The sequence below is a fragment of the Schistocerca cancellata genome, chromosome 4, assembly GCF_023864275.1.
Source record: "Schistocerca cancellata isolate TAMUIC-IGC-003103 chromosome 4, iqSchCanc2.1, whole genome shotgun sequence".
NCBI classification, from domain to species: domain Eukaryota; kingdom Metazoa; phylum Arthropoda; class Insecta; order Orthoptera; family Acrididae; genus Schistocerca; species Schistocerca cancellata.
The window spans coordinates 322,206,427-322,229,445 of record NC_064629.1 but is presented as its reverse complement, the minus strand read 5'-3'; the positions used below and the strand labels follow the sequence as shown (position 1 = coordinate 322,229,445).

The window sequence follows — 23,019 nt, the reverse complement described above, 5'->3', positions numbered from 1 at the left end:
CTTTGAATGACTCTAGAACTTTCACAGAGGAATCAGGTGGCTGATAAAATCGTCCAGCAATTAACTTGGTTTCACCTACACCTGTTTTAAATGGCCAGGTAACTTCACTGTCACACTCCACTTCCACCTCAATAGAGACAATATTTTTGTCAACTTCAATGAACACTCCCCCTCCTATGGCCTCTAATCTGCCTTTCCAATATAAGTTCCAAGACTCGCTACATATCTCAGAGCTTTCCACCTCAGGTTTCAGCCAGCTCTCGGTCCCAAGAATATATTGAGCACAAGAACTTTCTTAGAGCAGTAAATTCGGGAGCTTTATAACAAATACTTTGGCAGTTTACTGATACAATTTTGACAGTTGAAGTGTCCTTATTTTGAACGCCGTCTGACATCCCTTGCTGTGAATTGACTGGTGAGTGTTCCTCACAGCACCTCAAACTACCGTCTAGCCTAAGAAACCCTCATGTGCACTCCAAAAGTATTCTGCTACCAGAGTTGCTGCCTCCTTTGTGTAGTGCACCCCTGACATATCAAAGGGAGTCCTACAAATCCCCACACAATAAAGTAGGTCTAAAAAAAATTGTGAGCCCTGCTTGCATCCCATGCGCAATGCTAGGACCTCTGCCAACTGCCTGTATGAACTGAGGATGGTCTCAGAACCCATGTGACACGTATCACTGGTGCCGATGCGAGTCACAACTTGCAGACGACTGCACCCTGCACACTCGATAGCCACAGGCAAGGCTGCTTCCACTTCTCAAAATAGAATAGCAACTGGAAAAAGTCCAATGTTTGTGACATACTGTTCATTTTGGTATCAGTAGAGGGGTGAAGGCAGTGGAGGCAACTCAAAATATTTGTATCGTGTGGAGGCTAGTCCTATCAGAGAAATTGCATTAGAAAAGGATTTTCTTGTTTCAAGAAAGATTATTCTAGCTTGTATTATTTTCAACATCCAGGAATTCTTGTTAATTGTCATATTTGACGAACAGCAAAATTTAACATTCATGCAACATTTGCATTTAGACGGCAAGGTTCAGAAATTATGATATCTTTATGTCAACTTCTGAAGAAGAAATTAATGGCTGACCCCTAAGAAAGTACATCTCCTTGAGCTAAGCGCGGTGTGAACAGATAATATTTGGCATCCAGTGGTAATAAAAGTATGTTATGCAGTATGAACTCCTCCCGAGGGGTGTTTCCATTACAGGTAGCATCTGTTACTTACATCAAGTGTTGCTACTACACGATAAGGTACTCTGCTGGCATCCCTGAAAGAACTATCAAGAAGTTTATTTGGGAAGTTGTTAATCATGAACTTATTCTTCTGATCTTCAATACTCTAAATGTTTACTTTTCCCATTCCCTATTGAACAACCATCAAGAAAATTCCTTTCTGGGTAAAACTGCAGTTCAGATCTGGCTTGGTAACCTCTAACTCTGAATCAGTATGCTTCTACAAGAGTGGAAGTGATGAACTATCCAACCACTTTCTCACTCTATTAGTAATGTGAGAGAATACATTGCTGATGATTAATTTCTATCTCACATTTACTGTTATGTATAATAACCTAACGGAAAAATGCTATTGCAGAGTGTGTATGTGGACAAGGAAAAAAAATTCCTGGATTTTTCCCGAATTACTCTGTTAAAAATACACTTTCTCCCAGGTGAAAATACACTTTTTCTGTTTTAAGTGACAGTGTACTTTTCCTCATAACTGTAACCTTATCAGTCCTTTGAATGGTTATGTTACAGTTTTATACACCGGCATAGAATTTCATGACACTTTAGAAAACAAAACTCGGGGGAAAAAAACACGTTTTGGAAAGATGTTTGATGTGCAGCAATAGGTACACTGCATATTCTCGTATTACAAACTTATAAATTCTAACCCCAACAAAAACTGCATGATACTTTCCGAAGCATTGAAATCGATAGCGCGATGCGCTTTTGTAAGCCAGTAATAGTTCACGTCACGTGATCTCGCCAGCCGATGACAGCGAGTATTCAGAGCATAGAACAAGTGTTGTAGTCAGTCAATAGCAACATTATTGTTAAGTAGTGCGAATACAAAAACAGGAGAAGTTAATGGTTTAAATCAATATAAATAGTGTTGCTACAAGAAAAGAAAAGCTTTCACATATAATGTTGATCCTTTTTGCGCGTATTACACTTTAAGATACATCACACAAATGTGCCAGTAAACTTTTTAACAATGACATAAAATGTCTCATCTTCTGGGTTCGAAGTTCTTCTAAATGGTTGTCCTCGAAGAGTTGATTTTTAGACAAGAGTCAAATGCTCTGCGGTTTAAGAAATTCATCATACATTCTCGCACTTAGTTCATCTTGCATAAAAAGAAATTTACTTTGAAAGTAACACTTTTCAAACAACCATTCACAATATTTTCCTGCGACTTGTTAAAAATGGTTTGTTTCAGCAGCTGCCAGAGAGCGCCACATAACAGGCATTGCCACACTTGCGCAGCTACGATGACATGGGAAGCCCACATGCGTAAAACATTAAAAGATCTTACATTATGCCATAAAAGAAACAAGATATTACAGGATACTCCATGAGCATCAGAATTTTGTGAACCATACTGAAATGCATAATTTGCCTTAAAGTACGCATTCGTATGTCCAGATCCGGATATAAATTTTCTTAGAGTACCAGTACTGTATGATCTCATGTTCTTTATTCTGGCATAATGCCAGTATAATGCCAGTAGTGAGATACAGTAATATCCTTTGTTAGTGTATTGGTTTTAACCAGTCAAAGTTACAAAAATTTAACTGAAAACTAAAACAATAAAAAAAATTCCCGGAATTCTAAAAAAATTCTCAGATTTTCCCAGTTTTTTCCCAGACGAAAAAATTCCCAGATTTTTCCCGGATCTCCCGGTTGTCCCGGGTCGTATACACCCTGTATTAAAATCTGCAGCACACTAATGTGAATTAATTACAGGTTATCACAGTAACCTTACAACAAATGCTTATTTTAATAAAACATAAAGTACCTGTAACACAATCATGCCTCAATCAGCACTAATTACCAAGACATTATGCACTCTGGACTTTGAAATAGTCTGTATTTTCATGAAGTCCTGTATCTTACCCAAGAGTATGGAAATGAGACAGTTGGAGTGGATACATAAGGAAACCCAGTATTCACAAAAACCAAAAATTGTGGCAGCGGAAGCAGGAAAAGGTTTTATCAAGCGTGCAGTATTTTATGTTTTTCACCCTTACACTATGGTGTACTGGAAGTAGCGAGAAGACTCCCACAAATAAGTTTTCTCAAGATATCCTTATTGATTTTCAATCTGGCTGCTTGTAGCTCTGTGACGGAGTAGGTGAAAGTCTGACCTCCATTGAGACTGGAACCAACAGCTAAGGCAGCTTTCACTTTACAGCATGACCATGTTACCTCACAGCAAGTGAACAGCTGCAGCATTCATCTTTTGATCATTATAGACTTAGAAGACATTTTTCTTAAGAACAGTGTCACCAGGCTAACCCCAAATAGAGAAACACAAATGACAAGACAATATATCACAGACAGGAAAACTTGAACATCAACAGAGTGACTTCGTAAGCTACGAATAACAAAGTTCCAAATCAAGGAAGTTTATTGTGCAAGTATACTATATGCAAAGACCAACTTAACAGATTCAGCAAATGTGTGCTGTGTAAGTTCAATTCCAGCTTCTGCTGACATTAGGGTGGAATCAGTTGTCATCAGAAGGTGTAACAAGGAACACCACAAACACTGACAGCAATTTATAAAACAAGTCTTCCTCAAGAAAAACTGCCACTCTGTCCACAAATACTAAAAGGACAACAAGTATCATCTACTCTTAAAGTTTAGGATACAATCACTGCTGAAGTTTTGTCAATAAAAGCAAAAAGAGCCTGTGCTGAAGAGCTTTTCAGCTTGCAGTACACTTAAGACAGAGAAAACCCCCAATTAACAATAGGTTCCGAGCTGTGGAGTGGTGCTGATTTTCTATGCTGAGCCTCATAGTTGGCACAGAATTTTATTAATTTAGTCCCTGATGGTTTCATATGGATGAACCTCCACGCTACCACAATATGAGAATTACTGAGATGTAATGCAATGGCACAGGTGGGCAGTTGATCCTAGGATTTGTTGAGACTATTCATACACTGCTTATTCATGACATCAAACTACCACTATTTCATTTTATCCGTGGTCTTTGTTAGCTGTATTACACCTCACAGTTAATTTCTACCTGTGTAAGAAATGCACAAAAGTGTGTGAATAACATCAACCTCCCTGCACCCTACACAAAACACAGATACATTATATGCCAGTTAATCACTGCAAAGTGGCCTCAACTTGTATCTTCCTGCCAGCAACCTAATTCCCTTTACTGCATACTATCATCTCATATTGAGCAAGCAGTAAAGGAAACAAAAGAAAAATTTGGAGTAGGTATTAAAATCCATGGAGAAGAAATAAAAACTTTGAGGTTTGACATTGTAATTCTGTCAGAGACAGCAAAGGACTTGGAAGAGCAGTTGAACGGAATGGACAGGGTCTTGAAAGGAGGATATAAGATGAACATCAACAAAAGCAAAACGAGGATAACGGAATGTAGTCGAATTAAATCGGGTGATGCTGAGGGAATTAGATTAGGAAATGAGACACTTAAAGTAGAAAAGGAGTTTTGCTATTTGGGGAGCAAAATAACTGATGATGGTCGAAGTAGAGAGGATATAAAATGTAGACTGGCAATGGCAAGGAAAGCATTTCTGAGGAAGAGAAATTTGTTAACATCGAATATAGATTTAAGTGTCAGGAAGTCGTTTCTGAAAGTATTTGTATGGAGTGTAGCTATGTATGGAAGTGAAACGTGGACGATAAGTAGTTTGGACAAGAAGAGAATAGAAGCTTTTGAAATGTGGTGCTACAGAAGAATGCTGAAGATTAGATGAGTAGATCATATAACTAATGAGGAAGTATTGAATAGGACTGGGGAGAAGAGAAGTTTGTGGCACAACTTGACTAGAAGAAGGGATCGGTTGGTAGGACATATTCTGAGGCATCAAGGGATCACCAGTTTAGTATTGGAGGGCAGCGTGGAGGGTAAAAATCGTAGAGGGAGATCGAGATGAATACACTAAACAGATTGAGAAGGATGTAGGTTGCAGTAGGTACTGGGAGATGAAGGAGCTTGCACATGATAGAGTAGCATGGATAGCTGCATCAAACCAGTCTCAGGACTGAAGACCACAACAACAACACATCTTCTCATTACAGAGGCAATTAACAAGTCTTACATTCTATCACACCATGATTTATAGTCACTCCCTCCCCCCACTGTGGATATCTCATAACTTATAATACTGGATGCAGACTTATACCTACATTACAGGCTTCTTGTTGTCAGCTCTTGTGACAGAAAATTTTGCTGATTCTCTGAATATGAATTCTTAATGTAAATATGAGTAATCTGTCTGACATTTCAATTCCTCCAGCTCCTCCATTCATTCAAAAGTAGTGAAAATAAGTGGCAGAAAAGTACCTGTGAACTAATAAATAATAATGTAGTAATAATTAGTGAAGTTTGGCAAACTCCTTCAGTTATATAATGATTATTAAAAGCTTCTGCTTTGATTAACATAGAAATGAAGTATGAACTCTAGGGTTTCTAATGATTCCTTTACTTAATTTTATTGTGGTCATTTCCAGATACAGTACAGGAATAAAAACATCTCACTTTAAATACACTTCCGCAGTGAAATTTCAATCTATGGTTACAGCTGCAGTAGCATACAGTTATGGAGTTATTGATAATGCAGTCATTCTTTCATTGCTGTAATGGTGGCTAAGAGAAAAAGAGGTAAACTTCTCACAAAGCAAAAGACGAAAGAAATTCTAATTTAGTTATAAAATAAGTTGCAGTTGGAAAAATTAAATGTTCTAACTCACTGTCACTTATTACACAAGACTTGTTCAGAATATTTTATTAAAATTACATGTAAAATTACAATGGAATGGCCAATCTGACGTGTTGAAAGCTACCCTGAAATTTTTCACACAGGATGCATACACAGAAAGAAATGCAGCGTCAACATTTTAACTGCTAAGGTTCACCGCAAGTATTTTTAAAAAAGTGTTAAAGCAACTCATTCCTGCTGCACAAATAATGACTTGCAACGATGGTTTGTTGAGCCCTTCCTGCCCACCGCACAATCTAAGAACAAGCAGAAGCAGCCATGACATGAGAAAGTAATGTGCAGTCCAAAGTGCACATATGCAGATTTTAAGCACGTAAATCATGCCAAACACATCTCAAATCAGTAATTTTCTGAATAACTTGTAGTGAATAACTGTATTTGTCATACAAGTGATTGTCAAGAGAAAGAAAAATCAAGCCAGTGTATGATGTTACATTACAGATGATTTCCATTAATTGGGACTTTAGTTTGTTGACTAAGTATTTTACAACAATTCCTGTAGCACAATTTGCAGTGGTTCCACCTGCTTTACTTATTTCATTTGTTGTCCTCGGTGTCGATGAACTGTGTTGCTACACTGGCTGAAAAATTGGGTTTGTAATTTAGACATTGACTACTGTAAATAATGTAGCTGACAGATGCACAGTTGCATTTCACTGTCTTTTATTTTCACTTTTCACAACCCCCCCCCCTCCCCCTCCCCCATCCATATACACATTTATATGGCCAGTGCACTACTGTTTAACTTTCCATAAGCCTCATTAATAGTTTGCAGGCAAACATCCACATACTGCTACAATAGTTTCCTGTTGAACATCTAAGAGAAGTAAAACGTCACCACAACGTTCACAGTTCTCGAAGAATAATGAGGTATATATGGAGCAGACACTGGCATTGTTTTTACACACAGCCTATTGGTGTAACACTTATTTCACTGTTAAGTTGATGGATTGTTGTCATTCTAAGCAACGCAGATTCCCCGTCTGAAACTTCACCATGGCCTGACTGTCTCGTGATCAAAAATCGGGCCCTTATATATCTTCACAATAATAGGCCCTGAAACTACACATTGTTTAAAGTTAAATTTCCAGAAATTAGAATTAAAACTTAACTCATTAAATTAACTGAATACAACAAAAAATTCTGTCTTTGTAACAGTTTCTTTTACTACATGGGTTAAGCCGACTTATTTGTTTAACTGATGAAATTAACATATAGTTATGTAAACACTACTTTTGACAAAACTGTTAATTACTTTGGAATTAATTAAAGGCTGGTTTTGCTAACATGTTTATGAATAGAGCCAAATAGATCCTTTAAGAATACTATTAGTTGTTCCTCCAAACGTTTATAATTAGTACAGAATTTATACTTGTTTATATGTCAACAATAGAATTCATGATACAAAACAATTACCGACTTCACCGTATAACAAAAGATACTAACTAGGAATAGTCAAAATAAATTAGAAAATCAATTACATACACAAAACTAAGCACAAAATTAGATCTGGTGTTATATTCTTTAAAACTGATTGCCAACCTTTCTCTTTTATGAAAATGCAGATTATACTCGTGTATGCTAATGGTAAATAGTTAAAAGTAACAAAACAAATTTAAGGAGGCAGATGGCAAAACACGAAGGGAAGAAAAATTATCCCAGTTTGCTTCATCACAAGTTCTTATGATAATTTTTAAATAATATATATTTTGCTAATGGTGAAACATTTCCTTGTTTATTCCTTGTAATCGTCACAAAAATGCGAAGTGGCTATTAGATGACAAAACAAACACTTTCCTTACACCAGGCACACTGGACAAACTATTGAAGGATTCAAGCACTTCACAGTAACTACTAGTTTTATTTATACAGAACCAGAATGGAGTAATAAATGGCAATTTCATAAAATGTGGAAATGCAAACTGACAATGCAGAAATGACTGTAGTTTAACAATACTGTTCTGCGGATAAGCCTGAAATGAAAAGAAGTTATCGGAAGTTACAGTGTGTGTCAGTTTTCTGAAAAAAATGCTTTACATTGTTGAAATATTTTTTTTATTGAGAGGCTGAATCATACTATTAGTTCAAGGTGGAATCTGAATTACAATGACAGCCTTTTCATCATCATCCTAATGACACAGGTGTCATTATGTCCAGGCCAAGGTTCCAACAAAAGCAATGAATTATTTTCCACAAATGGTAAGATGATGTTTTAGATGTAATATTTAAAATTATTCTATCCCATTTTTCCTGACTCTGCTATGCAGATTACATTATTTTTACAAGCAAGCAGTTATTTTTGCAAGTAAGCAGGTGTCTTATTTTTGTCCAAATTTGTCTTGATGTTCCTGAAGACAGATATAAATCTGCAGAAATAGTAATCCACTCAATAAATGGCACTGTTGTATACAAATGTGTCATAGCATCCATCTGCTGCACAAGCAACTCTGTCTTTTATTTGCTTGAAAGGATAAAGTGCAGTTTGCACAAAGTTTGAAACGTGGTACTTAGGGAAAGACAGGATTTAGTGTGGATGGGGCCATACTCAATTACCGTTGGTTGCTCAGTGTCTTTTTTCCAAATCATGTACACTTTATTTGAAAACAATTGCAAATAAGGTTGACAATAAGGAACAATGATCAAATTTGACTGTTAAACACACAATATCAAATAAAAATTTCTTAAGCAAGTTGCACTCATGGCTGAAGGCCTTATTGACCAGAAATTCAAGTTATTTGTCAGCTGAAGGCCCCAATAGTAATAACTCAAAAACAATTAGATGGCTGAGGGCCTAGATAGCAAATTCTTAAGAACGAGTTAACTTCTCCAAGAAATACTAAAATGTTATAAGAGAGGACAATCATTTTTGTCGCCTGAAGGCCCCAACAGTAATAACTCAAAAGAAAATAATCACAATCTGACCAATTCAAGAGAGGAGTGGTCCTCAGACAGTGCTCCAAGGAACGACCTGGGAAAGTCGCTCAACTTCGTAGACGATGAGACAGGCAGCCAAGAGTTGTATTCACTTAACCAGATGGCAAATCAAACTAATGGCAGTTTAAGCACAGGCCAACACTCTTGCAACATCTACCTAGCATCTTATAACCAACACAATGTTGGAATAACCCAGGCAAGGCGGAACCGACAGACAGCACTGCGTCTTCAGAATCTGGTGTTTAGAATATCCAGCAGAGGACCAAGGTAGTCCAAAAGAAACAAATATCTGAACCACAATCAAGGTGGCTGTCGAACTACACATGTTACCGGACAGTAATGGCAAGGTGAGGAAAGATACACTGCCGCGAAAATACGCTACCGTATTTACTCGAATCTAAGACGCACTTTTTTTCCGGTTTTCGTAATCCAAAAAACCGCCTGCGGCTTAGAATTGAGTGCAAAGCAAGCAGAAGTTATGAAAAATGTTGGTATGTGCCGCCACCACTAACTTCTGCCGTCGAATATATGTATTATGTAGCACTACGCAGGCATGCATTGTAGGCACAAAGATAAATACTGGCGCCAAAACCTCTGCGTCAGTAAATAAATTTAAAAAAGTGGAAGACGAGCTTTTTTTTCTCCGCCGCGAGTTTCGACCACTGCATTTTCATACATTATCCAACGAAGTAAATACAAATTCCGTATTGTTCATCTTTGAATGTAGCACAATTTCAGTGTACTACGAAAATCTGACTGGCAAGACTGTTTGGGATGTTTGTCAATATGGCCAACTCTACGTTCTGAATTTTTTCCTATCTGTGAGAAGAGATGGTTGCTAATAGGAACCTGATGAAATTTGAATCACATACAATATTCTCTTCACCGTAAGAATAATACGAATATAAACATTTTGCCATGTATTCTTTCGTGTTTGCTGCTATCTCATTTAAATCCTGTCTGCCTAACAAACTACGAAACTAGAGTGAGACAGCAGCAAACGCGGAAGAATATACGTATCGTGTCATGTTTATATTCGTATTATTTTATGCCTATTAGTGATACAGTCAGAAATGAAGCACGGCAAGTGACTAGATTTTTAAATCTAAGATGACTAATTTCTGTGCAGAATTTGATGTAATAAAGAAGCGGCCGCAAAGATTTTCAAACGGAGAAAAATTTTCGCCTAACTCTCGTTCAGAACTTGTTCTATCATACGCAGTCTATTATTTTATTCTTGTTGATCATTATCAAAGAAAGCAGCAGTGTAAGTAACAACAAATAGCAGTCTCTTGCCATTGTTTCGCTAATGAGACGATTCCTCTCTCTCTTTTTTTTTTTTTTTTTTTTTTTTTTTTTTTTTTTTTTTTTTTTTTTTTTTTTTTTTTAATTGTACGCGGCGGTAGCGTGCACAAAAGCAAGCCATGCCGCAAGCCGCGACAGGCCGTAAACAAACACGCACTATCAGAATGCGACAAACAATGCATGACACAGTGCAGTAATGCATTTTCAGCTTAAGAGTGATGCAAACACCTATAACAAAGAAAACGGCACTTATCAGATCAAACCAAAATAAGCAATCGATTCAAACCAAACGAAGCACGTGAAAAAGGAAGGGTACCCGTATAAATACGGACGGAGCGCCTGACACATAGCAATGGCTACGTGGTAAAGCTTAACTGCTAAGCTTACGACTCGAACCAAACTACTGTAGCTGTATCGTCATTCATTCGACCTAAATTGTGTCTCATATTACAATGGACCAACTTTGTTTCGATTTAGAGGTGCGGCCTAAAACTTTTCTCTCCCCTTGAATTTCGAGTCTCAAATTTCAGGTGCGACTTAGATTCGGGAATTTTTTTTTTCATTATTTAGAGTCTCATTTTCCAGGTGCGGCTTAGATTCGAGTAAATACGGTAACCTCCAACTCCACGAGGCAGCCAGCAGGACATTAACAATGAAGGTTTCAGATGAAATTAGAAAATTCACTCTCATGGAAAAATTTAAAACTTGATTTACCACCTCGATATTACGATATAGGATTTCAGGAAATGACTCATCCAGTTGTGAAGCTCACTGTGTAGCAGAGAAACTCAACCATTCTAACAGGATATAGCCTACCACAGCTTCTTGCAGGCTGTATCCAAGGGTCAGACTGGCATAATCAATATGGGGATGACAGAGAATTGTGGATTCATGCCGAGAGCATAGAAAGGCAGACTGCAACCCAGTTGTTGACTTTTATAGTCCGTAACTCACTGGCCAAGAAAAGTCTAGTGGTATCAAACATAGTCCTTAATTTGAGGAAGGAATTCCAGAGAATATATGTTTGGAGCAAAGCACTGAATGGTAGTGAATCATGGACAGTGGTAAAACTGGAACAGAAGAGAACTGAAGCATTTAACATGAGGTGCTACACAAGAATGTTGAAAATTATGTCAACTGACAAGATATGGAATGAGAATGTTCATCACAGAATCAGCAAAGAAAGGAACATGTGGAAAACACTGACAAGAAGAAGGGACACGATGATAGGAAATGTGTTAAGACATCTGGGAACAACCTCCATGGTGCCACAGGGAGTTTTAGAGGTGAAAACTGTAGAGGAAGACAAATATTGAAATACATCCAACAAATAATTGAGGACATTGGGTCAAGTGCTATACTGACATGATGAAGTAGCAGAGGAAAGGAATCTGTGGTGGACCACATCAGACCACTCTGAAGACTGATAACTCAAACTCATTGGTTTTGACTAATACTCCATTGTCTGTTCAATGCCACCCTCAAGCCAGATTCATTAAACATAGTGAGGGAGTGGCACTTGAATTATGTAGTTACATGGTGTTAGATTTGATTATGTATTCAATCCGAGCACAGAGCTGTATTTTGCACATTTTCAGTGCTCTGAAGCATTACCATTCAGAAAAACAAGGGTTATAGGGTTCCAGGTAACACGTGTTGTGCAGAAGGAAAATGAAGGGGTGGGGAGTGTAGTTGTCAGTCACTGAAGTTTGGGCAAATTGTATCACCAGATGGCCAGCCATGCCAGTAGTCAGATTTCATTACACCATCCTGACAGAAGCTTGGGATATCAGTCACTTTTTGCTGACCACAAATATAGAATTACTTGGTCTAGGTCTATGAGAGAGAGGTAAAAATTATGGTAGCAGATTAGTATCTTTTCCAGCATTCCTATTTTTGTCTTTTTATGAGGTAATGGGCTGTAGCTCAGGGACCTTTAATGATGATAAGAGTGTCTTTCAACAGATGGTGGTTATGTTACTGAAGTGCCCTTCTATGGCATTCAATGGCCACAGTGATCTCCTGTGTCCACCATGGGGCTGGCTTCTGAAGGGCAGATCTTGAGGTAAGTTGTGTGGTTGTGTGTCTCAGGCTCTCTTCAATGATCCCATGAGGGGATGTTTCAAACATTATGTAAGTGGTAAAAGTGTAATGCACAGCATTCTTCAAGAATCCAATGTAGGAGGGGGGCAGTGCTGTCAAGCTGAATATTGGTATGATTGGCATAAAATGATTAGGTAGTTATCACTATCACAGAGGTCACTGGAAAACTTCCATTGAATAAAAGGGTAAAAACTAAGGCCACAGACCATAGTGTTGATGGCTGAAAATGATTCTTGTGTTGTACTAAAATGAGTGGGGAGTCAATATTTAGTATATTAACAACACTTTTTTCATTAATTTACCACAGTTAGTCGTCTCAGAGCTGCTGTATAAAGAGTTATAGGTATTCAAACAATCTAGTAACTTGGTATGAAATCTCCTCTCTTTCAGATTGAGAGAGTGCTCTGCAGCATACAGACTTTGAAAACGGGTATTCTATATTTCTTCATATGTACACCACCCCTGTAGTATTAAGTGATATTTGTTCACTAAAGATGGTCTCAAAAGACCATCGAACATAATCTGCCAGAGGTTATTTTAGTGCCAATGTGGTTCTCATTGCAGGCTTGATAATAACATAGGCTTCCTAAAGCGAAATGGTAACCATTTAATGAAGTGAGAGCATTTTTCGACGCAGCAAGGTCGCGACAGTAGCCTTTACAATTCCGTTGGATTGTGTGTGTGTGTGTGTGTGTGTGTGTGTGTGTGTGTGTGTGTGTGTGTGTGTGTGTGTGTCCAATGGCAACATCAAAGTACAGAATTGTTAATCTCAGTTCTTTAGGTTTAGTATCACCTGTTGATTGTCATCAACTTCCATAATTTTGATGGCAATAACATATAACGTCCTCTTTGGAAGAAATTTCACATTGCCTACACGTAATGGGGAATAACAATGGATATTATTCATATGGAAAGGCCGAAATAATTCACTTTCCATCCCAGGGATATCATCACAAGAGCCGAAGAAAAACCTCACCGCTGAACAATAAGTAATGCTGGGACAGTGACAGTAGTGTTAAAAGATTTACAGCAGCCATTCAGAAATCTTTCATTCAACACCTTTATTATTATATAAAGTAATATCATATAGTGCTTTAGAGTAACAATTTTTGTTACTGTGAGAACCGCAGTGGACAACACATAATTACAATGGTATAAATTTCTGTAACTCACATTTGGACCATTCCATTCAGAAAAAATACCTCATTACCATGACAGATTTTGATGAAATTAAGTGACCATTTGCACATATTACCAATGAACATTGATTCAATTTTACTTTCACCAGTTTTATACAGGTCGTTTCAGAAGTGATGGTCAATAATCAGGGAAATGACAAGAATGATCATTCGAAATAACAAAGTCAACACACACCTTAAGAGCTATGAGCAATTCTTGATCTTTGATTTGCTGACTGAACAGAAAGCCAAGACGCAGGAATCCAATCATAAAGAACACACGAAAATTTTAAATTTATCACCTATAAGCTGGACAATCAGAGTCACAGAAACACATTTTAGGGTATTAGAAAGAATGCTAAAGTGTGCTCAAAAGCTTAAGGCAAAGGAGGGAATTCTAGCACTTTCTGAAAACTGCCAAGGAAAACAATTACCACCTGCAGTTGCTGGCAGAATGCAAGTCGCACTGAAGGTGATGAAATAGTAGCGTACGCCTTGGAAAAAAAATGGCAGTACATCAGTTAGACTTTCATGCAGAGAGACATACATGCAGAAAAAATTCTTGCTTTGCAATTTACAGCAAATGTACATGTGCTACAGGAATCAAAAGGGGTCAGAAATAAGGTTCTCAAAATTTTGTGAACTTGGACCAGAATGACGTGTAACTGTTGTATTAACTGGAATGCACACCAACTGTGTTTATGTAGTTCACCAGAATTTAATCTTACGCTTAATGGAGCAGTAATAACTGAAAAATATAAGAAGCCTCTCAGCAAGGCTGTTTACAGTCCAGAATCCAAACAATACATGCTAGATCCGTATGAAAAGTGTCCTGGACCAGAATCTGAAGCACCCGCTCTTGCCAGCTATTTCATATACCATGATCCGCAAAAAATTATTGTGTACAAGCAATGGAACCATACTGATCAGGACACACTGGGCACGAAGCAAATGGCAGTGGATGAATTTACTGTTGTTCATTTATCAATCATGATGCAGTGTGAAGTTTCCATGGGGAAAACAGCTACGCAACTGCCCATCCATTTGTCATCTAACTGTGCCAAAATCAGAAGGTGAAATCGGAGTTATTGCATTGTCAGTGACTGTGTGCTACAGGGCATAATTACTGCACTTGTTTTTATCAAGGAGCTGATAAAATACGTAAAAACACAGTTTGCTCAAATATCCCACGACTATTATTTCAGTGACAGTTCCAGCATCCAATCAAACATTTTCTCAATTTGTGCTAGCATAAGAGAGACTTTTAAATGTTGCCAGAAAACAATTTTTAACTGCAAGTCATGGAAAGTCACTATGTGATGTAATTGGATGTATAACAAAGCAATTATCAGTGAGAGGAAATTTGCAACGGCTAGTTAACAAGTAGATTCTTACATCTATAAATCTGTTTTGCTTCTGCATTGAGAACATTAATGGCATTAAATTTGCTTTCATCAGCAAAGAATGAATTGAACAAAATAAAGCATCACAAGAAGAAATGTTTAAATAGGGGCATACTGTAGTGGGAGCTAGAGAGAAACATCATTTTTTGTCGACTGATGAAACAACAATTCAGATCAGCAGAGTTTCAAATGAAGCATCATCTTTTCTGGCTACAAGTACCAACAGTAGTGAAGAAGGTATATTAACACAGGACTGCTAGCCAGGGCAGTGTAGTGCATGCACTCCATCAGGAGTGGAAACATCTGTGAAAATTCCACTGAGCAGGACATGTTAACTAAGCTTTATGCACCGCCATGGCCGAAAATTCATTTTATACACCCTCAAGGAGTGACAAGTACCGGGTTTCGGAACATAAATTTATTGCAGTTATTTCTTCTCATCATCAGTGACATCATCTGGTCAGCAGAATAGTTTACCTTGTGATATGTAACAGCAAATTAATGAAACCCAGAAAGATGCTAGTAGCTTCGAGTGTACATAAGCTTATGAGCCTAAAAGAGACTACTACTAGCTTTGGCCTTGGACCTTAAAAAAGAAACAATCATTAGGCTTGGAACCCTGTGGGAACAAGCCCATATAAGACTTCGAATCCTGTAGTAAAGAAAGCTACCCATGATTGCTCTTGCACAGCTAGGTGCAGCCCTTACGATGATGGGGATACCAATCTCCTTACTTTAAAAGAAATCAGCAATGGCTAAGCCATTGTGGGTCATATCAATACACTTAAACAATTGTTCATCACTACACTTACATTCCATATAAACCACAGACTATGCGAACACAAAAATGCTATTTTTTAAAACTAGACTTAAATTAGCATATTAGTAGCATTGCAAACTAAAAAAAGACACATTCAAAATACCTAGTAACAAAAACAAATATCAGGCAGACTGCTATGAACCTTACCAAAATTTATACAATACAGCAATTGGGTAAAACTTGAAGTCAGTTTGGAGTGTTGTAGCTATACTGCAATAATTTTACTGCTCTGATCTCCAGTGCCTTAATAGCACACAGTTACATTTTGAAGCTTATAACTAGCTTGATTCTGTAGTTAACACACATATTTCTAATAAAAATATTGTCAACAATCCTCAGGATATAAGTAACATTTTTAATGAGTATTTCATAGATATTGTAGAAACTGACTTTTATGCTGCACATAAAGTACATGTTGGAAATCATGTTAAGGTCAAGTGTGAAGTGGTCAACTCCCTGAAGTTGAACTCAAGGATATTTTGCAGCTCATCAAAGAATGTAAAAGCAAAAAATTTGCTGTCTGGGATGAAATTTCTCCATCTGTACTTAAACAATGCCAACATAATCTTGTATATCCTTTGATACACCTGTGTTCCTCAATATGCTAAAATTGCCAACTGTTAAACCTCTCTACAAAAAAAGTGATAAACAATTAGTAGAAAATTACAGACCACTCTCTTTAACTTCCATTTTTGTTAGTTCATTGAAAAAAAAATTCTGAAATATATGATAGAGAATTATAATATGCACAGACTCCTAGGAGATTTTCAGCATGGTCTTAGGACTGGTCATAGCACCAAGACAGCAACACTACAATTTATCCTGGAAGTTCTTGACAAAACTGATGAGAGCATGCATCTAGCTGGAGTTTTCCTAGATCTATCATAGGCTTTTGATAGGATTGTTCATGAGGTACTCGTGCCAGAGATGGCATCAGTGGAAAACTTCTGAATCTTATTACATCCTATTTAAGAAACAGAAAACAGTATGCTGCAGTCACACACAATAATGGAGAAACATTAAAAAGTTACACATCAATGGTTAGGAATATTAAATTCAGTGTGCCTCAGGGATCGATAATCGGTCAATTTCTTTCTATTTGCTATGTCATCCTCCAAATACATTTAAAAATGATACCTTCATTACAACATATGCAGATGACACTTCAGGGATTTGTCGGGGAAATGCTATTTAATCTACGTATAGAGGCAAAAATTTTTATAGATATGGCAAAGGCAAAGTTTGAAAATGACAACCTAAAAGACAACTTACGAAAAACAAGTATAATTTCCTTCAGTGTTGGTGATTTGCAAAATTGTACTGATTCTCAAGTTAGTTGGGAAAATCTGCAGTGAGTGTAAATTCTTAGGTATATGCATGGATAGCAAACTACGGTACTATGGACACAACAAATTGGCAGTTTGCGTGCAAGACTAAGATCTAGCTAATATGTTTTGAGAAGAATAGCTCCACTATGTCAACACCCAAACAATGAGGATAACGTATTTTGATTAATGCATCGCTTTCTTGCATACAGTCTTGCATTATAGGGTGGCAGCTTATAAAACACGTGTAGAATGAGTATTTAAACTGCAGAAAAGAGCTCTGAAAATATTATGCAAAGAAGATGCTAGAACATCATGCAAGGGATTGTGTCAAGATATTAAAATTATGACTATTTATTCCTCGTATATGTTTGAAACAATAATAGTACTGTAGAAGATTAGAAATATGCATGTCGTAATGCAGAAATTTGTAAACACACACACACACACACACACACACACACACACACACACACACACACACACACACACACAAAACTGCAAACAGTCCATATATTAAATGAACAGAATATTTTAATTCACTACCTATGGAATTTAAACTGTTAACTGGTGAAAAATTCAAAAAAATCTAAAATCATGGATCCTTGAGCAGTGCTACTATAGCCTACCAAAGAAACTAAAATCTAATTTATTATTACGCAAAGTAATTTGGACTGTATACTTTAACATCTATTATAAAATAAATTTAGATTACATACTGTTGTATCTATTGTACTACCAACTGCTATGCATATAATTACATGTTTCATGCAAATAAATTACAGCATAAAAACTGGTTGAAATATGTCACAATGGGTCACGAAAAAAGAGGGGATCCTTTTTTTAAGTTCTTCTGACTCAAACTCACTTCTTACTCATCAGGACTTGTGATCATTCTTACAGAAACCACCAACTACATCCTATATTTGTAGAAATATGGAAAGCAGTAGGAGAATACAATTTTACATTCTAAGACTTTGTGTTGGGAAGTTACTGCAATTAAAGTTTCAAGTTCATGATGCATTTACTTCCAGAAATACAAAACAAAAATAAACATCCCTCCCCTGCACCCCAATCAAGAAGCTATTTTCTCGACCAAGTTTGCTACAAATTATCCATATCAAAATTACTAATGAAATCTTTTTTTATTATTTCACTTAAGAGAGTCCAAAAAGTTGTACAAGATGACCTAATTTTTCTTTTTGTCATGAGAATATTACCAGAGATATTATGACTCAAAGTTGCTGTAAACTCTTAGATACACTGTTCAAAGCTGCACTGTGGGGTCAACACAAATGACACTGCAAGTATTGAACTGATGATCATAAAACTTCACAAATGTTTATCTGAAATGTGTGAATGTTCAAACACAATTTCATCAACATCCACTACGGTCTTGCGGGAACCTCTAGATTGCTGGACACAGAATGACCCATTTCACAAATTATCTTTGTGCTTGCACTAACAATTTTTCAGCTAACTAGATCTTCATTTCCATGTTATGTACGTCAATTAAACCTGTTAATCACACAAAAATTTGTTACATGGTCACTCGTGCAGATGACAGGTGTCATATGCAAGGCAAGTGGTCTATTTGTATACTTTGAACAGTCTTTATGACTGATTTTATGATTTTTTTACTAAATCTAAATATAATACCAGTAATATTCATACACAGTATAATATATTCTAACGTCTGATCATTTAGGTGTGTGTAACAATGCAACTACTCAACAAAAGAACAGGAAAATGTTTATTTCAAAACAACGACCTAACTACTAAGCATATACAAATGGTAATTTTGTGACAAAGTGCAAACAACACTGAAATTAGTAACACATTATTTGACAACACAGTTTACACATATGTCTTTCAGGTGATCTACACATGTCCAGTTGTTGCATGTAGTGCACCATCTACGAGCTGTTTTATTTCATGCTCTTCCACATATGTAACTCCTTCCACATGATCCAGTTGATTTTTCTGGCTGTTCCACAATTTCTTGAGTGCATAACAGTAATTTAGCCCTCCTCTGAACTTCACATGGAAGGCTTTCAATAAGGGAACATCGCTCTATTTGAGACTTTATTAGTTCCCAGCTGATTTTTTTCTATAAAATCAACCCTTTTTACAACCTGATTTGAAGCCATGCAGTGGTATTTATATATGCATAAAGTATTTATGGCTGCAATGTTCAAAATATTGTGTAACAGTACCACAGGCCACCTTCTTGTATTACATGACACATTGTTCTTCTGGCAAAGCTGATCTGGAAGATCTACCCCCACTTTTGTAGCAAACTTGGTCGAAAAAATAGCTTCTTGATTGGGGTGCAGGGGAGGGATGTTTCTTTTTGTTTTGTATTTCTGGAATTAAATGTGTGATGAACTTGAAACTTTGATTGCAGTAACTTACCAACACAAAGTCTTAGAATGTAAAATTTTATTCTCCTACTGCTTTCCATATTTTTACAAATATAGAATGAAGTTGGTGGTTTGACCAGCCATCAACCAAAGCAGGCACTTTTAACCCATATTTTTGTCAACAGTAGGATATTCACTAGGTGAAAAATATTTTTGGCAATTGTTCATGAATAGTTCAAGGACCTCTCTGATAGCAGCCAACTTGTCAACATCTCTGCGAACACCTCTATCATGGATATTATCAAACCTCAACAGAAACCTGAATCGGTTTTCACTCATGCATAAATAACATGATTCAAGTTCGTTTCCCTTTTAGTTATCTCACAGTTTTGATATACTCTTCCTAGAACATCTCAAAGGTCCACACAGATATAACGAAGCAATGAAAGCTCTGAATGCTATCACATCTGTTTCTTTAGCATCCTTTTCCCTAGAGAGGTTACCTCGAACTTCATTGATGAAAGCTCTGAATGCTATCACATCTGTTTCTTTAGCATCCTTTTCCCTAGAGAGGTTACCACGAACTTCATTGATGCATATATTAGAGCATGTTGTGATGATGCTTATTATGTTTTCATCCAAGAACAAATTCAGAATTTCTATATCTGTCTTTTTTATATGAGCTCGATTTTTTAGTCCAGGCAAGTGGTAATAATATTACAAGATCTACTTCTAACATTCGTGGGATATTTATTTTTCCTCCATTTAGTTATTCCATCTTTCCCTAAGAAATTGCATCCTCTTGAGTTACTACTTCCTGTGACTCATATTTATCATTTTCCGACACTTTTTGTTCTGTTCCTGAATCACGACCGCTTTCATGAACACAATCCTCAGTCTCTGAGTCAGTGCTATCACTGAGAGCATCTTCTTAACTCAGCTCATTGAACCATTCCAGCCATACATTAGGATCTCTACTAAACTCTGTCTGAGGTGTTTTTGCCTTTGTCATTTCTTGCACAGTCTAAAAATAAAGGGAATACTAGGTAACACAGAAGATAACTGCAATCACTTTCAATACTCCTAAATTTACGCACATGAAAGATCGACTGAATCTAGGAAAGCAATAAAGTAATGTAGACTTACTTTGATTCACATTCTGGCAGCAGAGCTCGCGCTGGTGACCAGTGTCCTCCAGACTATAATAATGTTTCAAACACAATGGTGCTAACAGCTGGGGAGTTAACAGAAAGGTACTGAAAATGGCGCGAACTCTATCCAGCCCTGTCAGACAAATTGAGCGGGAAAGTCATGTGTATGACGAGTGTCATCTGTGTGAGCAACGGAGGGTTAACAAAATGATGCTTCTGTTCGGGAGGTTCATTTCCTTCCCACCCCACATATCAACGAACATAGACTGCACCCACAATAATTATAATTTTAAAAATCTTGCTTACTTATTTCTACAGCAATTAATCTCCATTAAAGCAATTCATATATCATCTGCAACTTTTACTGAAATTATGAGCCTAATAAACATTGTAAATATCAGTAATTAAACTTTGCACTCATATATACAGTATTCTAAATAAAGAATATGCTGTTGCAATAGTGATAGCATCTGACCATAATTCAGTAGCTGAAATGCTTGAAAAACTCAGCAGCACATATATTCTTATGACCCTTTCTAACTACAGGATGTATTAGGGTGGCATCAACAAAATTCAAGGAGTGACGGATCACACACAGGCTATCATTTATTGTTAAGCAATACAGTCTTTTTCATTCCCTTTTTTCATCAGTTATGTGCACAAATTAACAGCAGATGTTCAAACAGTAAATTTTGAGCTTCATGACATGCTTAACTTTGTAGAAATTACCATCCATTTCCATCATGCATGAAGAATGGCAGAATTCTCTTTCACACTGTGGAACATGTTGATGATTCTTGAAATCTGTTCAGCTATGGTGGCAATTGGAATAATGTACACCATACACCTGACATGCAAAAACTGATGGTCAGGCACTCCACTGAATTGTGCGGAAAGAAGTACAGATTTTAGGATATGATTACCAACAATTCCATCCAAAATGTTCATAGAAACAGATCCAATAACGATCACATGTGGGCTCTTCCAGTCTGTTCTTACTGTTAAAACAATGAGCTTGTGGGAAGTAGGCCCACCATCTGTAAATAACACTCGTGTGTGTGAAAGAAAGCATCATTAGCATTTTGATGAAGGAACCACTGCACAAACTCCATTTGATTATAGAAATTAAGTGGTCCCAGTCCCTGAAGCTTCTCAAGGTACACACATATACGCTGTACTCCAGCAATATCCACTGAACATGCCACAGCAAGTGTGCTGGTTGAAGGCGCATTACTAAAACTATCATGGCATCTTCTAAACCTGGTGTTCTCACAGCATCCCTTCTATTGACAAGACTTTCTTGGAGAGATTGATAAAGTGCAGCAAAGATATATAAAATGAATGCCTCCAGTTAAGAAACTAATGTTCATAGGCACAGTAAGTGTGACTTCTATTACCTCTTGCTTCACTGTAATACTTAATCATACCACTGGGCTTAAACAATTCACAATCCATGTTTAATCTGTACCTTCACATGTAAACAACAAATGATAAAGCACACAGAGGGCTAAACAGCAGAAAAATAACTGCCAGCTGCATACTGTGTATTGTGTACCATGACAAAAGCACCACACTGATTAATGATTGAGTAAAAACAGTATGTTCCTTCACCAAAAACGATCCTCAGTTTGTGGCCAATTGTCCCTCAAAATTTGTTAGGACTATCATGAAACTCCTTGTAGATTGGCTGCACAATGTAACTGCATGTTACCCCACAATGATTACACTACGTGAAAATATTCAGATGCCTTGGTGTTTCATGTATTTAAAAATGATACCTTATTAGGAATCATCTAGTCAAGTGTAGACCTGGAAGTCTTTACCTACTACAGCAGAGAGCACACACTATTTGACTTAGGACTCACCTCTCAGCGTCTGGCAGAACTACAACTTGGACTGTGTGTTCTTTCATAATTGATGACTGCCTGTTTCACCAAAGGTACTATCTGTTTCCTTGAAGCATCTTTATTCAGCTGCCGAAAAAGTACTACTTTTCCACTGTCGGAAAATTTTTTTATGGGTTGAAGCTGAAGATTGGGAGTCTTGGATTTTGTCAGGCTATCTGTCAGCTGATAAAAAATTTAGGAAACAAAACAAATTAGCTTATAAAACATTATTTGACCTACCATCATTAATATACTCAACACAAAAGTTGACATGCATCATCATCATAGACATGAAAATACTATACCATATGTGATGGTTGGAGCATCACAATAATCTGTTAACTACAATTTGCATTACGTAAATAAACATTAATTTTGGAAACAAAGTCCTCTACCACACCAAATTAAAATGAAAGCCACTTGCCCTGTGGAGTAGCTACGCTTATTCAAAGGGAACAAGAAACATTCCTCCTGCAAGTGCATAACTCACTAGAGAATCTTGATCAATGCAAAAATCGCTCATTTTCTGGGTAAACAGCTAGAATGCCTCCTAAACAT

The 23,019-nt window shown here is 37.0% G+C and overlaps 1 protein-coding gene across 1 annotated transcript in view; it reads right to left on the bottom strand.

Annotated features, from left to right (window-relative positions):
• The window catches only part of LOC126184750 (exopolyphosphatase PRUNE1), a 188,149-nt gene that overhangs the window by 6,123 nt on the left and 159,007 nt on the right, over positions 1 to 23,019 (bottom strand). The window contains exon 6 of the mRNA XM_049927290.1: positions 22,441 to 22,644. Within this exon, the coding sequence (XP_049783247.1) occupies positions 22,444 to 22,644 (201 nt within the window). The 3' untranslated portion in view covers positions 22,441 to 22,443. The remainder of the gene's footprint in view (positions 1 to 22,440; positions 22,645 to 23,019) is intronic.